Source organism: Dermacentor silvarum, chromosome 5 (assembly GCF_013339745.2).
Source record: "Dermacentor silvarum isolate Dsil-2018 chromosome 5, BIME_Dsil_1.4, whole genome shotgun sequence".
In the NCBI taxonomy this organism is placed as follows: domain Eukaryota; kingdom Metazoa; phylum Arthropoda; class Arachnida; order Ixodida; family Ixodidae; genus Dermacentor; species Dermacentor silvarum.
In genome coordinates, this window is record NC_051158.1 from 21,933,683 (window position 1) to 21,952,186 (window position 18,504).

The 18,504-nt window shown below is 44.0% G+C and overlaps 1 protein-coding gene across 1 annotated transcript; it reads right to left on the reverse strand.

Moving 5' to 3' along the window:
- Positions 1-85: 85 nt before the first annotated feature.
- Positions 86-16,718, reverse strand: LOC119453041 (cytosolic Fe-S cluster assembly factor nubp1-like). Its single transcript, XM_037715020.2, has 11 exons — positions 16,596-16,718; positions 16,385-16,489; positions 15,940-16,076; positions 14,277-14,345; positions 13,793-13,825; positions 12,730-12,817; positions 10,617-10,771; positions 8,691-8,801; positions 6,330-6,432; positions 5,241-5,324; positions 86-768 (listed from the first exon to the last, which is right to left on the reverse strand). The coding sequence occupies exons 1-11, from the start codon at positions 16,624-16,626 to the stop codon at positions 743-745; spliced, it is 942 nt and encodes a 313-aa protein (XP_037570948.1). The 5' UTR covers positions 16,627-16,718; the 3' UTR covers positions 86-742.
- Between the last annotated feature and the right edge of the window lie 1,786 nt (positions 16,719-18,504).

The following is an 18,504-nucleotide window of genomic DNA, read 5'->3' on the forward strand; positions in this document are numbered from 1 at the left end:
TCTTCTGCTCATCTAAGTGTTCAAGTGCAGCCCGGGGGACATCGTGTATTTATATGACGCGATAATTTAAAACAGACAGTATAGGTGGGTGCGAAATGAGTACTTTTATTGTATATCAGCGATGTACAATAAGAAAATATGTCGTGTATAACGTATTCTACAAATATACATGTATTCACAAAACGGGCCAACATGTTTCTTTTGGCAGGGGGCTGCAGCCTGTGTACACTGTGAAGTGTTGCAGCTCAACTATCCAGACGTTGGCTTATAGTCTGCTGTATGAAACATATCAAACGGTCTTCGACGGTTTACAACTATACAGTGCAGTCCACTTAAGTACAATAATACCACCTACGACATTTACTGGGTACAACAATGGGCATTGTGTTATAAGTAGTATACTGAAGGTGAATAAAATTGGCCTAGATATAAGGTTATAACAATCAAATTCTGTTACTTTCCATCATAAGTGGGCTGCACTGTATTGACAATCACTTCGTACCTTAAAAATGTCAAGACGCATCGAATGGTAAACTTGATTTGTCAAAAACTTGGAACAGTCAGGAAAGTTCATCCTGAATATTTCCCGCCATTGCCTATGAAATTCTGAATGTTTATCTTATCATTGCTGCACGTCTTTGCAAACATCACAACAAGGAACATGTATGCCTATGCACACAACTGCCATTCGGTACAGCTTCTGATATCATGATCAGGTAGTTGCTACTGAAGCTTTGTCGAGTCAGGTCGTCAGTACAGTGGAAAGCTCTGAAAAAAATTACAAAGAACATGTCAGTGTCACTGTAGGAAAACAAGTAAAGCGCTTGTGAAGGCACACTTTCAAATGCCTCAAAGGAATAAAACATGTTATGAAGAAGCTTTAGCTAGAGAGCTTCTATCTAAATACATTGGAACGGAGAAATTATTTTTCTTTGCAAACACTGCACTAAATTTGATGAGGCTTGTCGCATTTACAAGAAAAAATTTACATCTAGTGACTGAAGAAAGCGAATATTTTATTTAGGCCTTAGATTTTTAAAGCGAAGCTTTATATGGCTAGGCGAAATCGCCTGTGTACAGAAAACTATCATCATCAGCATTGGCTCGAGTGTTGTCATCTTCCGCAGCTGGCTCCTGCCACTGCTCCCGCATTTGTCGTAGTCGTCTTCTTCCACAGCTGGCTGCATTGCCGCTCATCATTCCAGTGTAGAATTTCACTTCTCTTCTGTTGTCGTAATGGGGAGGCCGCGTTTACGGGGGTATGAGCCATTGCTTAAGAGGGTATGAGCTATTCATTGTCTTACGTAACGGACAGATTTAATTTTGAAGCAATTTAATTTCGAAGAATCGCAAGCAGCAATGGCGGGCGAATGCTGCTGACCACGTCGCTGAGCAAACTTGAGACGTCGAACGCAAGTGACAACGGCAGACTGCGGGCATACCGTTAATGTTCAATGTTACTAGAGCCAACTCGGTTTCACAGCTCCGCTGAAGACATGGGGCCCGTGGCGGTCGCGAGAACTAATGGCGCTGCGATCGAGTCACGCTACCAGCAGCGCTTCCGGTTGCGCACTTTCTTCGCTGCGGGTGCGTTCCGTGCGGTTGTTTTGTTGCTGCGCATTTGTTGCATCCTGCACAAGTTTGTTCGTAGGTTTGAGTGTTAAGAGCTGGCGCTGGTCTGCGGAGGTGTGAAGCCTGGCTTGCGTCAAGCATGCGATAAGCTGACGTGTTTTGCACCGGGTCGAACAAGCGGCTACAAGTCGACAGCTAATAGCTACCTTTAATGCGTAAACATTCTTTGGCGAGTACCACAGGTCCGCCAAGCGAAAAGTGTAATGCCTTGTATCTTGCACAAAAATGCGTAACTTGTGGACTTGAAATGTTTAATCATTATAGTAATATAAATGTTGATGATTGATAGCTTTATAAGAGATAAGGAACAATTAAAAAAATTGATCAGAGGGAATACTCATAGGGATACATAGGGCTCCACAGAAAACTCATGGGGAAGCTTATAGTAGGGGTGGACCAAATGAAATTTAGGGGTGGGCCAGTGCACAATACGACTAACTTTCTCCAAGGAAATACATAGCTTATACAGGGTGTCCCAACTATCATTCACCGAGATTTAAAAATATGCAAATGCCACATAGCTGGACAGAACCAAGGTAGTGTTGTTTGTCGTCGCTTAGAGATACTCAGATTATTTTTGCATTCCGTCTCATGAGACAATTAATTAATCAACTTCTCAAATTTAATTGAATTAAAAGTGTTAATCAGAAAATTGTAGAGAAACATGAAAAACTCCCGATACACCTTTCTGTTGTTCAATACGTGCTTCGTAAAAGTGCTTTTCCGAGCGTGAAAGAAGCCCGCGAATATACGCAAAGTGCCTCGAGCGGCCAGTCGCGCGGCAATTTTGAGTGTATTCAAGGGCTTCTTTAACGCTCGGAAAAACACTTTATTTAGCACGTATTGAGCAGCACAAAGCTGTATCGGGATTTTTTTCAGGTTGCTCTACAATCTTCTCATTGACACCCTTTATCTAATTATAATATTTAAGAAGTTGATTAATTAATTGAGATTAATTATGTATTTAGGCGGAATGCAAAAAATAATCTGAGTATCTCCAAGCGACGGCAAACAACACGGACCTTGGTTCTATCCCGCTAGGTGACATTTGCATATTTTTAAATATTGGTGCATGATAGTTGGGGCACCCTGTATAGGATGTAAGGGCACTCTCCATTCGCAGATGGGCGAATAAACAATTTTTAAAGCTTTTTCATGCTGTCCAGTAGTTTTATTTTTTTTGCTTCTTCCCTCATTAGCTATCCTACTTTTAACTCGCATCCGCATTATCGATTATGAACAGCGTTATCTGGCGGGCACATTCAGCCCCAATTGATGTCGGAGTAGCTTCGCAGTATTGCATATGTATAGCCGTTGAAACTGAAGCGTACACGTCACCCTTAGGATTAGTACTGCGTTTACGAAGTTGCCACTCATAGTGAAAACCATGAACTCTAATTACAAAGGCAGTATAGCTTTTCAGTGGAGTAATAAATCGACGCAGACGAGCGAACGCGTGTGCAATGCCAAGCTGCCGCGCTGCTGAAGCAGCAGCCGACGCGGCCAACCGGTAGCCGGACTCGACCGCAGCGCCATTAGTTCGCGCGACCACCGCGTGGCCCACATGCTTACGCTGGCCAATATACGGAGCTGCGAAACTGAGTTGGTTCTAGTAACGTTGTCAGTGACGTCGTTCTCTCCGTCGCAGCCGACGGAGTGTGTGTGACCCCATAATTAAGAAATACTTTAATGATCCCTCGGGATTAACCCAGTGATAAACACCGGGGCCGCACATTTCAGCTTTGCTGGTTAACCATCTTCATGGAGTCGAAGGGCCGACAAATTTTTTTTGTTTTCTCTTTCACAAATAAGAGGTGCTGTAGATTTCAAAACTCGGCATACAAATTTCTGTTAATTCATGTTGTGAATACAGCTATATGGCATAGATTATCGGATCACGTGGTTTTGAGAGAATTGGAATAATTTAAGAAATCATGGAAATTCTCTGCGTGTATCATACATTTTCGAGACAGCAGTGTCCTTTTTCACAGTTGTGGAAAAATGACTGCTCAGTCCCATATGTGCCATCCTGCCCTTAATAGTTAAGAGAATGATATGCCACAACTTTGACTATATTGAGTGCAGCAAGATCAATGTACAATTAACGGGAGTACATTGTGTCAGTTTGTTTCATAGGGACTGCTGAAAATTGCAAAATTTCAGAAAACGTAACTATGAAGTTTACAACTCTGTAAATCGGCAGAAAAAAAATGATATCACAATGCTATAAACTGCACCTATTAGTACATGTAACGCGGACAAAATTGATGTATTATACATCGCTCTGAAACACACCACGATATGCAATATTTGTAAAAAAAAATTAGGGCCTAAATCATATTTCTGCGTCCAACAGTCACTAGAATTTAGGTTTCTCTCTCAAATGCAACAAGTTTAATTCAAATGGGTCCACAGGTTGTCTCATAAAAAACATTTAAAACATTTTACATTTATATGAATAGGTGGCATCAGAGTCGACCCCGAGCTAAAGCTCAAATAGCTGAAATAGCCTAGTCGTCGTGCTTATAGTGGCTAGCTTGCATGTGTAATCCACAACATGTGACACTCCACAAAAAAGACAAGGATGTGATATGAACACACTATCAGAGCATACCCCTTGTCTTGTGGTTCTGCACATGTTAGAGATTGTGTTCATCACTTTAGTGAATCTGAATGCTGCTCAAAACAATGCTTTTAAAACATAGGTGGGTGGGCTGCACCGGAACATACAGTAGATACAAGTAACGCCGCAGGCACGCATCGGCAAATTTTCGCACGCTGCATACTTCCTGCATGCCGCTACTAGATGGCAAGAGCTGTGCGTTGACCTCTGATGTAATGGTGCACCCGGGGATCCGGGGTGTGCAGTAGTCGTCGGCTGCGCCGGCACCATTTTGACCAAAAGGTTCGATCCTGTGCAAGGGCCGCACCTCATCAGAATTGTGAAATAAAAGTGCGGCCCTTACACGCGTCTATACAGTAAAGTTTTACCAACACTAGCTTTTTTTCCACTTCTGGTCATTTCAAGCTGTGGCACAGTGCAAAACATTATCAGCACAAACTGAAACGAAAACAGGAAATGACCAATCAGAACGCCTGTTTCGCTTGATTACATGGAAGTGGGACGTGTAATCACTCTGTGGCCAGTTTATAAGCATGGAGTAGTCGCAAATGTATGTTTTGGAGTCTGAATTAGGCTACTGTTACCAATGCAGGAGAACCTGGAAACGGAACATCACATTGGAGTATAGTTTCGAAATTGCTGGCGTTTGAATTTGTGCAGACAGTACAATGGTTCCAGTGAAAGTATGAAACTCTCCCAACATAATTTTTATGTACACTACTAATTAAAAGCCGTAATTACAAGTTAAATGGCCTACCATCTGCAGTCTGAGTGAACAAGGAATATAGCTTTTTGCCTGAACAGCTTGATAGCAAACATATGTTTACATGACCCAAGAATGCAATCAAATGAGACAAGAAAATACACAGACTGGGGCTACAATACACGTAACGGAACCATACCTAAGAAGTGACTGCATATTCTGTTAATGATGCACTTCTGAGGAATAAGATCACTGTAAGGAAAGAAAAATCAGCTGCCTTACTCTGAACAATTTCCGTGCATGCAACTGCTGCTGGAGAATCGGGATGCTCTCGCAGGAACAATTTTCCCTCATCGCACGCCTTGGCTGCAGAAACAATAGCAGTAAACCAGCAACAAACAGGTGTATTGCTTTCGATTTCAACAAAGCAGTAGGGAGAGGAAGCTGTCATGCTCTGTCACATGAGAAACAAAAATTACATAAAATGTGGAAAACGGTGGTCCTCTGTGAGGAGAGCATTAAGGAAAAAGAAATGAGAACAGCACATTAATGCTGCCCTTGGTCTTGTGTTCAGGAGCGCTTCAAAAGCTTCAGCTCCGGTCAAAGTGCAGGGCAAGATAACAGTAGATTACAACACCGCTAAACTGGGTTGGTTGACACATGTGGGATAATAAACAAAGAAGCGCCTACAAAAGGACATCAAGCAGCCAACAAACACGAGCATTTCTTGTTTGCCTTCTGTTCTGTTGTGAGCACAGATGCAGAAGTGAGAAGACGTTCTTAAAACCATTGATAAGCTTTGATGATCACACAGTAATCTACCAACTGATACACCCAAAGCAGTTTGCTTTTTCGAATTTCAGTTTCATTCGCTGCAACACAGAGAAATAAATTTTCATAAGCATTCCCTCACAGCTGTATTAAAGATACTCCAAAAATAGCCCACTGTCAAAAACTAATGTAACTGACCTCCAAGCTCTACTCAAGGTTGCTTTAAGCTTAAGCACACTGGTTAAACTGTACACCATAAAAGCATCGTGGCACCAAAAGACTCTGCACATGGACTGGTAGTTCGATTCAACATGCCAATTACATACATCTATGTTTAAACGTAATCAAAGCCTCCCCTCCATTTCCCATAGTAGCTGCTTCAAAACTTTTGTGGCTGAGAATCGGGCAGATATATTTAACACACACATGCACACTTCTGCAGTTCTTTATTGACACCTAAACAGAGGCCCACTAACGCATAGTTTGTCAAGAAAAGGCCAAGGCAAATTCAGAGCTAGTAAATAAAATTCTCATTGTTTCAATCCAATGTTATGACCTGCTGTGTAAAATGGCCGATCCCAAAACATCATCGCTCCTTACCAATTCGTGGGTCAAGGGGCAGTGACCCGAGAAAAGGCAAGTCTAATTCTTCGCACAGGGCAGCTGCACCTCCGGTGCTGGGAGGGAAGATTTCACTGCGCACCTGTAACAAGACGACAGAAAGTTCCTATTGCTTCAACAAAGACTTTAGAAACCACTTACGCAATCTTCACACCTGCCACAATGCCAAGTTCCTCATACGCAACAGACTCCATGGCATCTGTATCTCACCAGCTTCGAGCTGTGTAGCCAAATATAGTATATGTGCCAACCAACAAGGAAAGAGAACCAGAAAAGGGGCTTCTTCCATTGTCTGCCTCTAATCTCTTTCTGAGCAATGGCGACTGAATGGAAACATCGCGAAAGGTTCAGTAACACGAGCTGTTGTCTGAAACATGCAGCCGGCTCTCGTTACAAATCGGCTGACACGAGCCCTGGCCTTCACTGCATTTTATGGAGTAGGTGGGACAGAGCATACATCACCACTGGTACTTCTGAGATACTCTTTAAAAAATTGTGCATTGGTCACTTAACTGACAGCTTAATTAACTACGGGGGTGTGCACTATATTTCCATGCATATAACCCCTGTAAAAATTCATAAAATGTAAAAGCAAAGTGTTGGTGAGAGTCATATGTGAAGGAGCGAATCTTGCTTTGAGGGGTGGCTTCACAGCAGTGTAGAGAGAATCACTGTGAGGATGCACCACATTTGAACAGTTAGCAGTAGCAAAAGTCTTGATGATTGAGCACACATTTCCGGAGGTTTGCTTTGTGCAGACAAACGCGTTGGGTTGCATCTGTAAGCTATGAAAATCGCGGATACTTGGGCTGGTAATACTGGCTTTACATTTTTAATTTTTGTTTCTCCTTTACTTGGGGTTGTAGTTCGGGGTGCAGGTTATATGCACAAGCGGGTTATACACACATAGTTATGATGAGGACATATCACAAAGCCCACTGATGAAGCCGTGGTTGAAGCTAACAGAAGCCTGCTCAAGCCTATCCCTATGCTAACTGTTTGACAACTTCATGAAGCCATTTGTGACCAGCAATGAAGCTTGGGCGACTTCTGGTACCTGCTTTACGCACAAACAGTTACTACCCTTAGTTAAAGTATATACAGTAGACTTCCGTTAATTAGATCCCGACCGAAGGTCCCGGCCAGCGCCCATACATTTCTATGGACCCAAAATTCCGTTATTTAGATCTCAAAATTGGCCTTCGCCAGATAATTGGAACTTGACTTGTCAGTTTAGCTACAATGCAGCCGTGTTATGCAGTGAAGCAGACGCAATTAATTGCGATGAAGCATACCAAGAATAGAAAGGGTCCACTGTCACGGGACATAGTGCGCGTATGCTTATTAGACGGCTAATAAGCATACTGGCAGCCATTGTGAACTGTTTCTGATGATGCTGTGGCGATCTGAGTACTCATTTTGCATGCCATGCATGTCTTGTATATAAGACCGTTAGCGGGGCCTGGTACGCATTCCTTAATTATATGCATGTACCATGCACCGAGAAGCGTACAAAAACCATCTGTGTTTTGGGAAAGCCAGCAAAGAGAAAGGCGGTAAAATGAAGAAGCTCAGGAAGTCAAGGGGATGTTTAAAGCCCACAAAATAGCGGGGGTTAACTAACTTTGAAGGCCTGCCAGTAAACTTATTAGGTGTCTCGGTGATCGCGTGTGTAAATTAAGGAACACGTGCTACGTCTCATAACAGTGGTACCTTTTCCCGCTTAGTATGCTTCACCGCATAACACGCCTGAATTGTGGCGAAGCTAACTTTAAAGGCAAATACTGCCAAAGTGAATCAACGGCGTGTTTCGGCGCTGTTTCTGCCTTTTGTTTAATTCGACCGGCCAGATAATTTGGTCACTTTCGTCGGTCCCGTCAGGACCGTACAGACCAAGGACTCCAGGATAAGGTCTATTTTCTTCTCCGCCTATGATTGGAACCTGAAACTGAGGACTGTGATCCAAACTTGGCATTTCGAGCTTTCCAGTGCAGTTGTCAATTTCAGTTTGCACATCTGACTTAGCAATAAATTTAGGCTTTTCTGCAAGCCTGTGGTCCATATACTTTTGCTCACGGGTGTACCCAGCAATTAACAGGTGAAAATACAACAGGTACTAGGCTGTATTGCTGCCTTGCATTTGGTATGTAGCTGCTCCCCCCCCGATACCTGGTTTCTATTTTTCTGTCCTAACACCAACCAATAAATAGCACAGAACATATACAAATCTGCAAACAGCATCCCAAAGTTGTGCTAGATTATCTGCACTTGTAAGCAGGATTAGCTTAAAGCAGATGATGACTGAACTCAACCACTTGGCTGGCCGTTCAACCAGCTCACCTGGCATTTGGGGCAAACAAAGCCACGCATGTTTTCAAGAACGCCCAAGATTCGCAGGCCCATCTTGCGGCAGAAGCCTGCCTGCTTGCGAACATCCTGCAGTGACACCTCCTGAAGAAGAGAGAAAAATCACCGTCACCCACTAAGACACTTCAGGCATTATAAACTGTCAAGACTGTTTGACACGTTGCAACAAACTCTCAGACAGACAACAGCCTTTCTGTCAGAGCTTTCCTCTCACGCACCATCCCTCAGCTACAGGCAAGTGCCATTTCTTTTTCCCCAAAACAAGAGTTTAGAGAACCGACAAGAAAGTGCCCCTGTGCTGCTATTTAACTCCAACTTGATCAGCACAGCCAACTTAGTTCACTGGACAGTTTAGTTCCACGTGCGTAGGAGCATTTTGTTTGAACACAAGCGCAGAACGTTGAGAACCATTTTGCAGGCTAAATCTTTGCGCTTGCGTTGCATGCCCTACGAACGCGAACGACTCTATGTGCAGTTCTTACGAGAGCACGGCAGTGCCCGCTGAAGTGAGTGCCACCAGCTGGGGATTTATCAAGTCATTTTCATGAGCTCTTTGGCAACGTTAGTGCTAAACTAACGTCTTTATTTGCTTTAGATTTGTGTCACGACACTCTGACAGAGGAGTATTCATGACTATTTGCCGCCATTTCCCCCCCAGATACATTCGCGATTTATCAGAGTTTAGGCTAAACGGAAGAGGCTGTACTCGTTGTACGTGGCCTCCAAGGTTTGGCAGTGTCCAGTGCAAGCCACAGGTGCTGGCACAGCTGCTGCCAGATTACGAATGTTTGTTAGTGCTTTGCATTTCGTATAGATGACACCACAACCTAAATTTTGCCCACGTGAAACTATAATTGTTCCAGGAGTGTGGCACATTGCGCAGCTGAAACTAAAGCTGTTTACTAATGATAGTTTACGTAGGGATTATCGGCGGCACATTGTGGATATTGTCAGTTTTCCACACTTTCAGCAAGGTTGCATTTTTTGTCATAAGCAGACGCTCGCCTCAAAGCAGGAATCTAGACTACAAAAACCTTTTGCAATTGGCTACCATGGGGCAGCAGAGTTACAAATTATGACGGCTCAAGTTATGATTCTCGGTTTGTACGCATCCTTCAGCACCAACAGAGCTTGTAGTGAGCTTGCTTTGATTCTAAAGTATGTTGTTTAACAAGGAAAACTTTCGTTGTTATTCGTTGTACTGTTCTATACTACGCCGACGCAGCAGCGCTGATTTTCCTTCAGCGTACTTCATAAATTTCTAGAACAAGCACTTAGGCGAACTACAAATAAGACACACTGCGCTGGCTAGGACCCTAACAGGTGTATTGTTCCTTCGCTTGCAAATTTTATACAGGCACAAACAGGAAAAAAATTGGGTTTAAAAACGTGAGGCAGAACTATCGTGACAGATAGAGTATCTGTTTTGCATGCCGTAACAGGGTTGGTGTGCCCATGCACGCCCGTCTGCTTTTTTTTGATGTATAAGAAAGGCTTCAAATATTTTCCGGGTGCTCTGTTCTCAATAGTTCCGCGCAACCAGGCACCTCCCAAAACCTGGCTGATGCTTGCACTTTCTGCAGTGGATGGTGAGGTTGCTGCCTAGGGAGCCCTTCAATGAGTTGGTCTGCTCCCTCATAACACGTCAACACTACGCCAAAAAAAAAAAAAAATTATTTTACCTTTTTTTTTTTGTGTCATCGTGTTTTTCAGCCTCTATAAACTTGCAAGGAAAGAAGCAATAAACTCGTACACATGCTATTCAGTGGAGTTGTGCGAGTCTTATTTCTAGTGCTTCGTCTAAACGCGGGTCCTAGAAATTTCTCAGCCATGCTACACCAAGCGGCCAAAGTTTCCGCCTCATCGAAGAAACTCCTTCGACAGCTTCGAAGCTCTTACCTGTGGTGTTGTGACTAGTACGACGCCGTCAAGGTTGCAGTCCTTGAGGTATTGCGCCAAGCTGAGGTGCTCGTCGGAGGTTCCTGGCGGTGTGTCCACCAGCAAGTAGTCCAGCTCACCCCAGTCCACATCTCGAAGGAACTGCTTTATCATTCCTGAAGTCGCGTACAGATCAACTACACTTAAGAGAAAGCTTTAGATTGGGAGCCTCCATCCAAACATGCAGGAATGGAGAAATGTTGGCATACACTGCACTGAATTTGATGAGGTTCGTTGCAGTTGAAAGAAGAAGTTAAAAATTAGTGATAGTAAAAGCAGATTTATTTTTCGCTGAGGCTATAAATTCTTTTAGCCCCTAATATCAATAATGAAAATATTAAAGCAACTTTGCTAATTGAGCACATGATTGTACAAAGAGACTTGAAAATCTGGGAACCCAATTCATAATGGTAAGGTCACCACGATATGTATTTCTCCAAACTTAAAAAATTGGGTGCAGGTAAAGAAGAAAAAAAAAATCACCTGGTATAACATCCAAAGCAATCTTGACAGTAATCATCCAATTTTCTTATTAACAGCCATTAAACGGCACCTAATCATACAATGCATGCATTTGATAATTAGACCATAACATGCAAACGCCAGACCACAGCCTCCAAGTCTTTCAGTGCGTTGCAAGTGCCGCCTAATCTTTAAGGTTAGGCCAAGGAACAATGCTGGTTCTCAACACTGAGCTTTGCATCATTTCCTTTTTTATTTCATTATTTTATTACTATTTAAAAAAATTTAACTTTGAATATGCATATTTTTTTTTCCAGTTTCGGTAGCTAATAGCTATTCGTCCACTTATAATTCAACTATAAAATTTTGCAGGACGGCTGTGTTATATTCACACTATAGAAACTAGGCTTTTTATGTGGTCCAAAATTTCGTTGCAGTCTGCCTCTAACGTAGTCAAACATTTTACACAGTACTTGGCACTGCTTGGCAACTTGTGTTTAACAACTTCCTTCATCTGTTCTTTGTGTTTGTCTGAGCCTCTGCAGGGCCGTCTGGAATTGCATTGCAAGGTTGAACGTCCTAAACGAAGACTTAGACAATGAGACACGCTGTAGCGGGGGGGGGCTCTGGGTCAACTTCAGCTACCTGGGCTCCTTGCAACGTGCATCCCCGAAGCACAGTGCACACACTATCAGTATGCAGCTGTTGTGGGCACGAATCGAACCCAGAAGCTCATGCTGAGCAGCACCATTTACCAAAGTCGGCAGCACAACAGTAATTTGCCAATCATAATGCCCCGACAAAACTTTTCAGGTGCCCTGATACACATTAAGCTGAATTCACGTGATAGATTCGACCCCGGACGAATCGGTCACGTGACATTAGAGAGGTTTAGCTTGTCCGCTAATCGGGTAGAAGCGGGCGGTCGGGGCGTTAGGGCGTGTTAGCGGATACCGTAAAAGTGAGCGGCCTGTATGGTGCTGTCACCTGGTGACGCAGAGCTCAAACTGACAAAAACAGCTAATATTGCAGTAACCAAGTGTATTCTACTTCGCTGCTGATGTAAATTTTCGGCAGCAACACGATTACGCCACTGCCGAAAATTTACACCAGCAGCGAAGTAGAATACGCTTGGTTACTGCAATATTAGCTGTTTTTGTCAGTTTGAGCTCTGCGCCACCAGGTGACAGCACCATACAGGCCGCTCACTTTTACGGTTCCGCTAACACGCCCCAACGCCCCGACCGCCCGCTTCTACCCGATTACCGGACAAGCTAAACCTCTCTATTGTGATGTGAATCGGATCACTTCGCAGCTAGCATTCGCACAAGAAAGGATGACAGCATGGATGGAGCAACCCTCGCATGGGCGACGGGAACGAAGTGATCACGACGAATCCGAAAATACCAATGGTGATTTGGTTCTCTGCTGTATCACGAATCGCTTTGAACTTACCAACGGAGCGCCGCGGGAAGGGTTGACATGCGATCACGTGATACACAGCCCACAAGCTCAAATCACGATTTGCTCGGACATGCGAATACAGCTTTATGAACTCATATATCAAAACAGAACTGTCAAGCCTTGTGACAAAATGACACCAGTGCAATACCGTTCTTGCGAGGTCCCCTCCAGATGACGGCGTCCTCGGGAGCAGTGAGGAAGCCGACGGATATGAGTGACAGGTTGTCCTCCATGTACTGAAAGTGAAGAAAGAAAAGAAAAGAAACTTGTAAGTTAGAACATTGGTTGTAACATATAATTGGACACCATAACCAGAAGAGTACGGTGCAGGGTCAAAACAGGACGTGTAGCACAGGCTCTGCTGTGAACAAAGAAGTTCACAGAAGAAGATCACTAGTCGCACTAGGAGCTGTATTTTGTGACAATTCTCATACTTTTCCATTCTTTATGCCCTCGGTCACAGGCTCGCAACAAGTCACATTCCCGTAATCACCAGTATTTGCTCCCACTCCTCCCAGCAGGTGGTCAATAAATACATTCCGAGGAAAAGGATTCTTACAATGTACAGTTCAGGTCTGCGTATTCCGTTCCTGCAGCATACATTACATGCGGTTAAACCTTTGTTAGCAGTGGAGCAAACGACACCAGAGGGATCGGTTCGATCATTAAGAACTTTCTGGATGAGGGAGCCATTGGTAACTGTGAACTCGTATTCCCTGATGTGCCACAGCGTTGGTGGGGAAGGATGAAGGGGAGCAGCCTGTCACTATCCTGACCCTTTCTCACTTTAGAGGTTCGGTGGTCTATCATTAATTTATACTTACATATTCTCAGGTCACGAGGGCGATACGGAGAGGAGTGTTTAGCAAAATATTATAATTTAAAGCCTTCTGAAGGTGGAACAATCATGGGTAGCAGTGATGGAAATGAGAATGCGCTTCCAGACACTGCATGTTTGCGGAAAATAAAATAAAAATAACTATGGCTTTCCGAACCGTGGCTGCTCGCTCCTCTTTCGGGGTTTCAGAAAGGGCAATCACATGACAGCCGCAGGTTGCCGAATTGCCAAGCCAAAAATAGCATAACAGTCCACAATGGTACAGAGCCCATCGCATCTCCACAGAAGCTAGTGCCCGAAGTCTAAGCATGCTTAGCCAGGTAAACCAATCCACGTGGTTTGAAGACATGCTCGATACTACTTTGAAACTTACCACTGGAGACCAGCCAGAAGCACTCTGGTGGACCTAAAGTGAACAAGGAAGGACATCTTAAGTATGCACAGGCAAGCTCTAGAAGTCTCTTAGCAATAAATGACATGTTAAATCGCTCACCACATGCTCAACATGTTCACAAACATCCTCCACAAAGTGAGAAGAATATGACAGAACTACCGCAAACCCTGTAAAGCAGAATGATGCAGCTACTTTGTTAGCACAGTGAACTAACAATTTTACTATAGTTAGCCTTATAATAATTAATTAAAGTGGAATTAAAGTCTTATATTTACAGGACTCAAAGGTAAGGGATGCTATCAGCCAAGTGTACAAACGAACGCAGGGAGAATTAAAAAGAAAATTGCAAGGGACATACAAAGGACTTAGTGTTCTGGGTTTGCAAAGCCATTTGTGGACGCCTATTTATAGAACTCCCCATCGTCGGCAACGTCTAACGAAAGGAAGAGACAAGGACACTGACCTGTTCTCCTTCTAGGCCCAATATTCTCGGCTGCGATGGGCCGCAGATGTCGACATCCAAGACTGCGACCTTAAATGCAGAAACATGACAACTTCACAGGACAACCCCCTTCACAGCAGAAACTACAGACCAAAACAAAGAAGCTCAAGGGCCAATCAATGTCAGCTTGTTTTAATCCACGAGAGGGTACGTACAATGTCGCAGATGGCAACAAAAGTAGACGAGTCATGCTAGCATTCAGCCTACGTCTGCTATGTCCTGTCAAAGGCAACATTTCACAAATGGGTTTCTGTATGTACCTACCACAGCTTTCACATTTCATGTACCGAGCTCAAAGTGGCGCGGGCAGTCCTAGCAAGAGATGCCTTACTATCAGGCCACTGAAGGTGCATCACATAATTTAGATTGCTCAGCCAGGTGGTTCATCTTGGCAAGAAATTAACCCTTTAAGATGCTGTGTACACAGTTGTGTACACCAATAAAGTGCGTCAACAGCAATAACACTGATGAAAGTAATGGTATGAAAGTAATGGTACGTCAAATGTGACGCATACATCTTGAAACTGTTATGATTGTAATCGTGTTGCAATATTGAGTAACGGGTTCAAAATGTTTCAATAAAACGAGTGGGAAGGTAAACGACTGTGTGTACTTGCTCGGCGCGAGTACGTCCTATGTAGTGGGTGTACTCCTTTTATTGTTTTTCACCATGCATTGCATCAGGCATAATTTTCAACTGCCTGGATGGGTGCTTTTCAAGCCTGCTAGAGACACGAAATAGTCGATGTTCTCATATGTAATGTTCCTGTATTGAGTTTTCGTATGGAGTCCATGTTCTGTAAACGTGACAAAACTCACTAACGAACTGAAAATTATTAATCTATTCTGCAGCTGCATGCTTTTTATGATTCTGAATATGCAAGAAATGTGGTGAAAGCAAGTTTTCAGACAACAGAATTCATTGCCATTCAAAATGATATTGCAAACTTGACCTGTGTGTCCGAATTTGCGCTTGTTTCTTATTGGTGCATTGTGCTTGCATGATAGGCTTCACAACTATCTAAGGTTGCATAGAATTATGTTCTCTTTACAGAAAACTAAAAAGCAATATTAGGTTAGTTTAGTTAGGTTTAGTATTTTTTTTTTTGTGATTCCATTCACACTTATACGGAAGGAAAATACTGGTTATAGCTGATAAAATTAAGGGCAGTCTTTTTTTTTTTTTTTTTCAATTTTCAGGTTTTTTTTTTTTTTTCAAAACACACTTTTTCGTCCAACATTTTGCCCCATATTTGGCTTTGCTCTTTCCCTTTTCAAGAATTCACCAAACAGTTAACTTTGGCACTCTTCGACCATTTCCTTTCCAACGAACAGCAAGTTGTTGGAAATGTTTAGAGGACACACAAGCTTCCACAACTTTCATTCTAACATTAAGGACTTCAAAAGCCAGTGGAATTAGTCAGTACATCTCCCATGACAGCTATAGCAAAGCATCTCATGCTCTCTGCCAACACTTAACGATTATTACTGTATGGTCAAGAGACGGGCTCTAAGCCCTATCGAGACTTTCTTTGGCTCGTAGCAACGGGCGCGGCCCGTGAGTTTACATTCGATGGCAAATGAAGATCATATACCATTAAGGAGAACTGTGGATCATCCTTACATTGGGCTCCTTGTCCGAGAGAGCCAATCCACTGGCCAGCAGGGAAGTGACGCTGCTCTTTCCGACGCCCCCTTTGCCCGAGAGCACGAGAAGTATGTGCTTTACCGTTGACAGGCGTTGAGCTATCACGGCAACGTCTGAAACCCCAGAAATGAGAAACGAAACAATTTTTTTTTTAATTTCTTGTGCACAAACCTGTCAGCTTCTTCGCACCGTCTTGACGCAGTGCAATAAATACGTTCCTCCAACCTAGATTTTTATTTCTGTTCTGACGATAGAAGTCGGGAGTCAACTCCGCGACGAAACTTACGAAAGGAGAGTGGTCAGCAAGCCAGAACACTTTTATACTTGTACCAGGCGGCGCACTCGTTTACCAATTCAACAGAACACTGCATCGTCTAGTTATAAACAGATTTTACGGGCAAAACAGGACACGGATACTTGCCTGGGTCAGGACCCCTAGTTTCACCTGACGCGCAGAGACGTTGATTGGGGCATCCTGCGCATGGCGCTGCCTTGCCCGCCAAGTTACTTCCCGTGCCTGGGCAGCCTACAAGAACGATCCGCCGCGTTCAGTTGCATGCGAGCGCAGAAAACTGACGAAAGTCCCTATCACTAGCAAAAACTAGGACGTAGAACTTGGTAAAAATACTCACATGCCGGTGCGTCTGCAGGAACGTCAGCCATGCTCGCTATGATGCTCGTTTATTTACTGGATTGGATTGGCTAGGTCGTGCGTTGAACTTGAAACACGTTTTGCGTCCTCGCCAAATTTAGCGTCGTGAGTTGCGGCACGCGCTTGTCTTGTGCGATATCTTACTCGGTGGCAATGTCACCGCCAGCAGAGATCCTGGTTGCGCTACTGCCGCCACGACCTACTGGAACTCAGTAGGTCGTGGTCACCGCCACCTCTTTGCCTATCCTCTCTTCAGTTGCGGCGACTTGGCTGGGCCGAGCTGGTGGTTCTTGATAATCGGCACGAAAAAGACAACGCATAAACCATATCTTTACTCGGCATATAATAGAGTTAAGGAACATTTATACACAAGCACTGTGCTTATGCGAATTAATGCCATGTTAAGAAAATTAAGCCATTTTATTGCGATAGCAATTATATGGACACTCCAAGCGCATTTCTGCCATCGTCATCGCCGTGATGTTCCGTATAAAGTACAAACACGATAACATAGTCGCCGCGAGCCGTACGCGGTATGTGCGAGTGAAAGCTTGCTAGGGTCGGCCGACGATCGCGGCTCAATCTCGCGCGCGCGAGGGAGAACGGCGGGGCGGAAGCGCGCCGTCATAGAAGCGCGCCGTCATAGAGTTTCATACTACGTATCTAGTGCTGGTAGCTTCGTACGCGCTGTGTTTTCGACGTTTAGTTCGCGTACAAGCGAAAGACATCACGAAGGTCAATTCGCTCGCTGCGCTGTCGCGCTTCCCGAGAGCACCGTTTTGACAGCGAGTTTCCGCGGTCATCGAGCGAGATGTGTTCATATTTACCTGTTCCCGCGTGACACCGTGCTTGTTAACCTAGTTCGTATGCGAATGTTTGCAAGTTACTACGGCCGATAAAAGTAATACCCTTACTTCGTATCAGTGGCGCACCGACGGGGGGGGGGGGGGGGGTTAGGGGGTTGTAACCCCCCCCCCCTGAGGCCGACTTAACCCCACTCTTTTGTTTAACCCCTTTTCTTTCCTTCCGCATTTGAGTACTGCAACTAAGATATAAGACGCGCAATCGTCTGCACACTCACAAAAAGCGCATTTTTTGACAATTTCCCGTGAAAAAATGAAATTAGTGCTATTTAGATGGTATTGGCAAACTGCGACGCCCCCCTGGCAGAGATCCTGGGTACGCTACTGCTTCGTATAGCTGTCTACTAATTTGCTTTCGCAATCGATGCTTCGCCTTTCGAGCGAAACTGCGACCTAATTTTTTTCATTGACGTTGCTAACAAAAGTGTACCACGGGAAGTGCTCCTTGCCAGCCCTGATGAAAAGCCGGGAGTTCGCTTAACGACGTGGACCTGTTGTTCTTCGTATTCGTTTATTTCGCATTGCTTCACTACGTCATCAAAGTAAATTCCATCTCCAGGCTACTGCAGATTCAAATGACAGCATGCGAATGTCCGATTACCGCTCTGCGGCGAAATAATCGAGCTCTCGTCGGTTGAGCAGTATCTCAACGCAGAACCATGGCTAAAATGCAGTGCTCGGAGATGGATATTCTCACCTTTCCACCAGCTTATCTAGCCCGCCCCTGAAAAGACCTCTGTGGGGTCGAAAACGCGCTCTTGGGACAAAGGAACGAGAACGCAGTAATGCAAACAAGCACAAGAACATTTGTTGCACCTTTCATATACACCAATGTCAGCTCATGCCTATGGGCGCTAACGAATCGAGGTAGTCCTACAAGTCCCTAGATGTTCTAAAGCAATATATATATATATATATATATATATATATATATATATATATATTATATATATATATATATTGCTTTCTTGAAGTAGCGACAAGCTTTGAAGTGCCGCCGACGAATCTCATTGGGCACCGATAATT

Excerpts from the sequence above, each read along its gene's own strand:
- LOC119453041 (XM_037715020.2), bottom strand. The coding sequence starts at position 16,626 with ATGGCTGACGTTCCTGCAGACGCACCGGCAT. Across the intron at positions 16,490-16,595 it reads TCCTGCAGACGCACCGGCAT|GCTGCCCAGGCACGGGAAGT; the intron begins GTGAGTATTTTT and ends TCGTTCTTGTAG. Across the intron at positions 8,802-10,616 it reads TACTAGTCACAACACCACAG|GAGGTGTCACTGCAGGATGT; the intron begins GTAAGAGCTTCG and ends TCTCTTCTTCAG.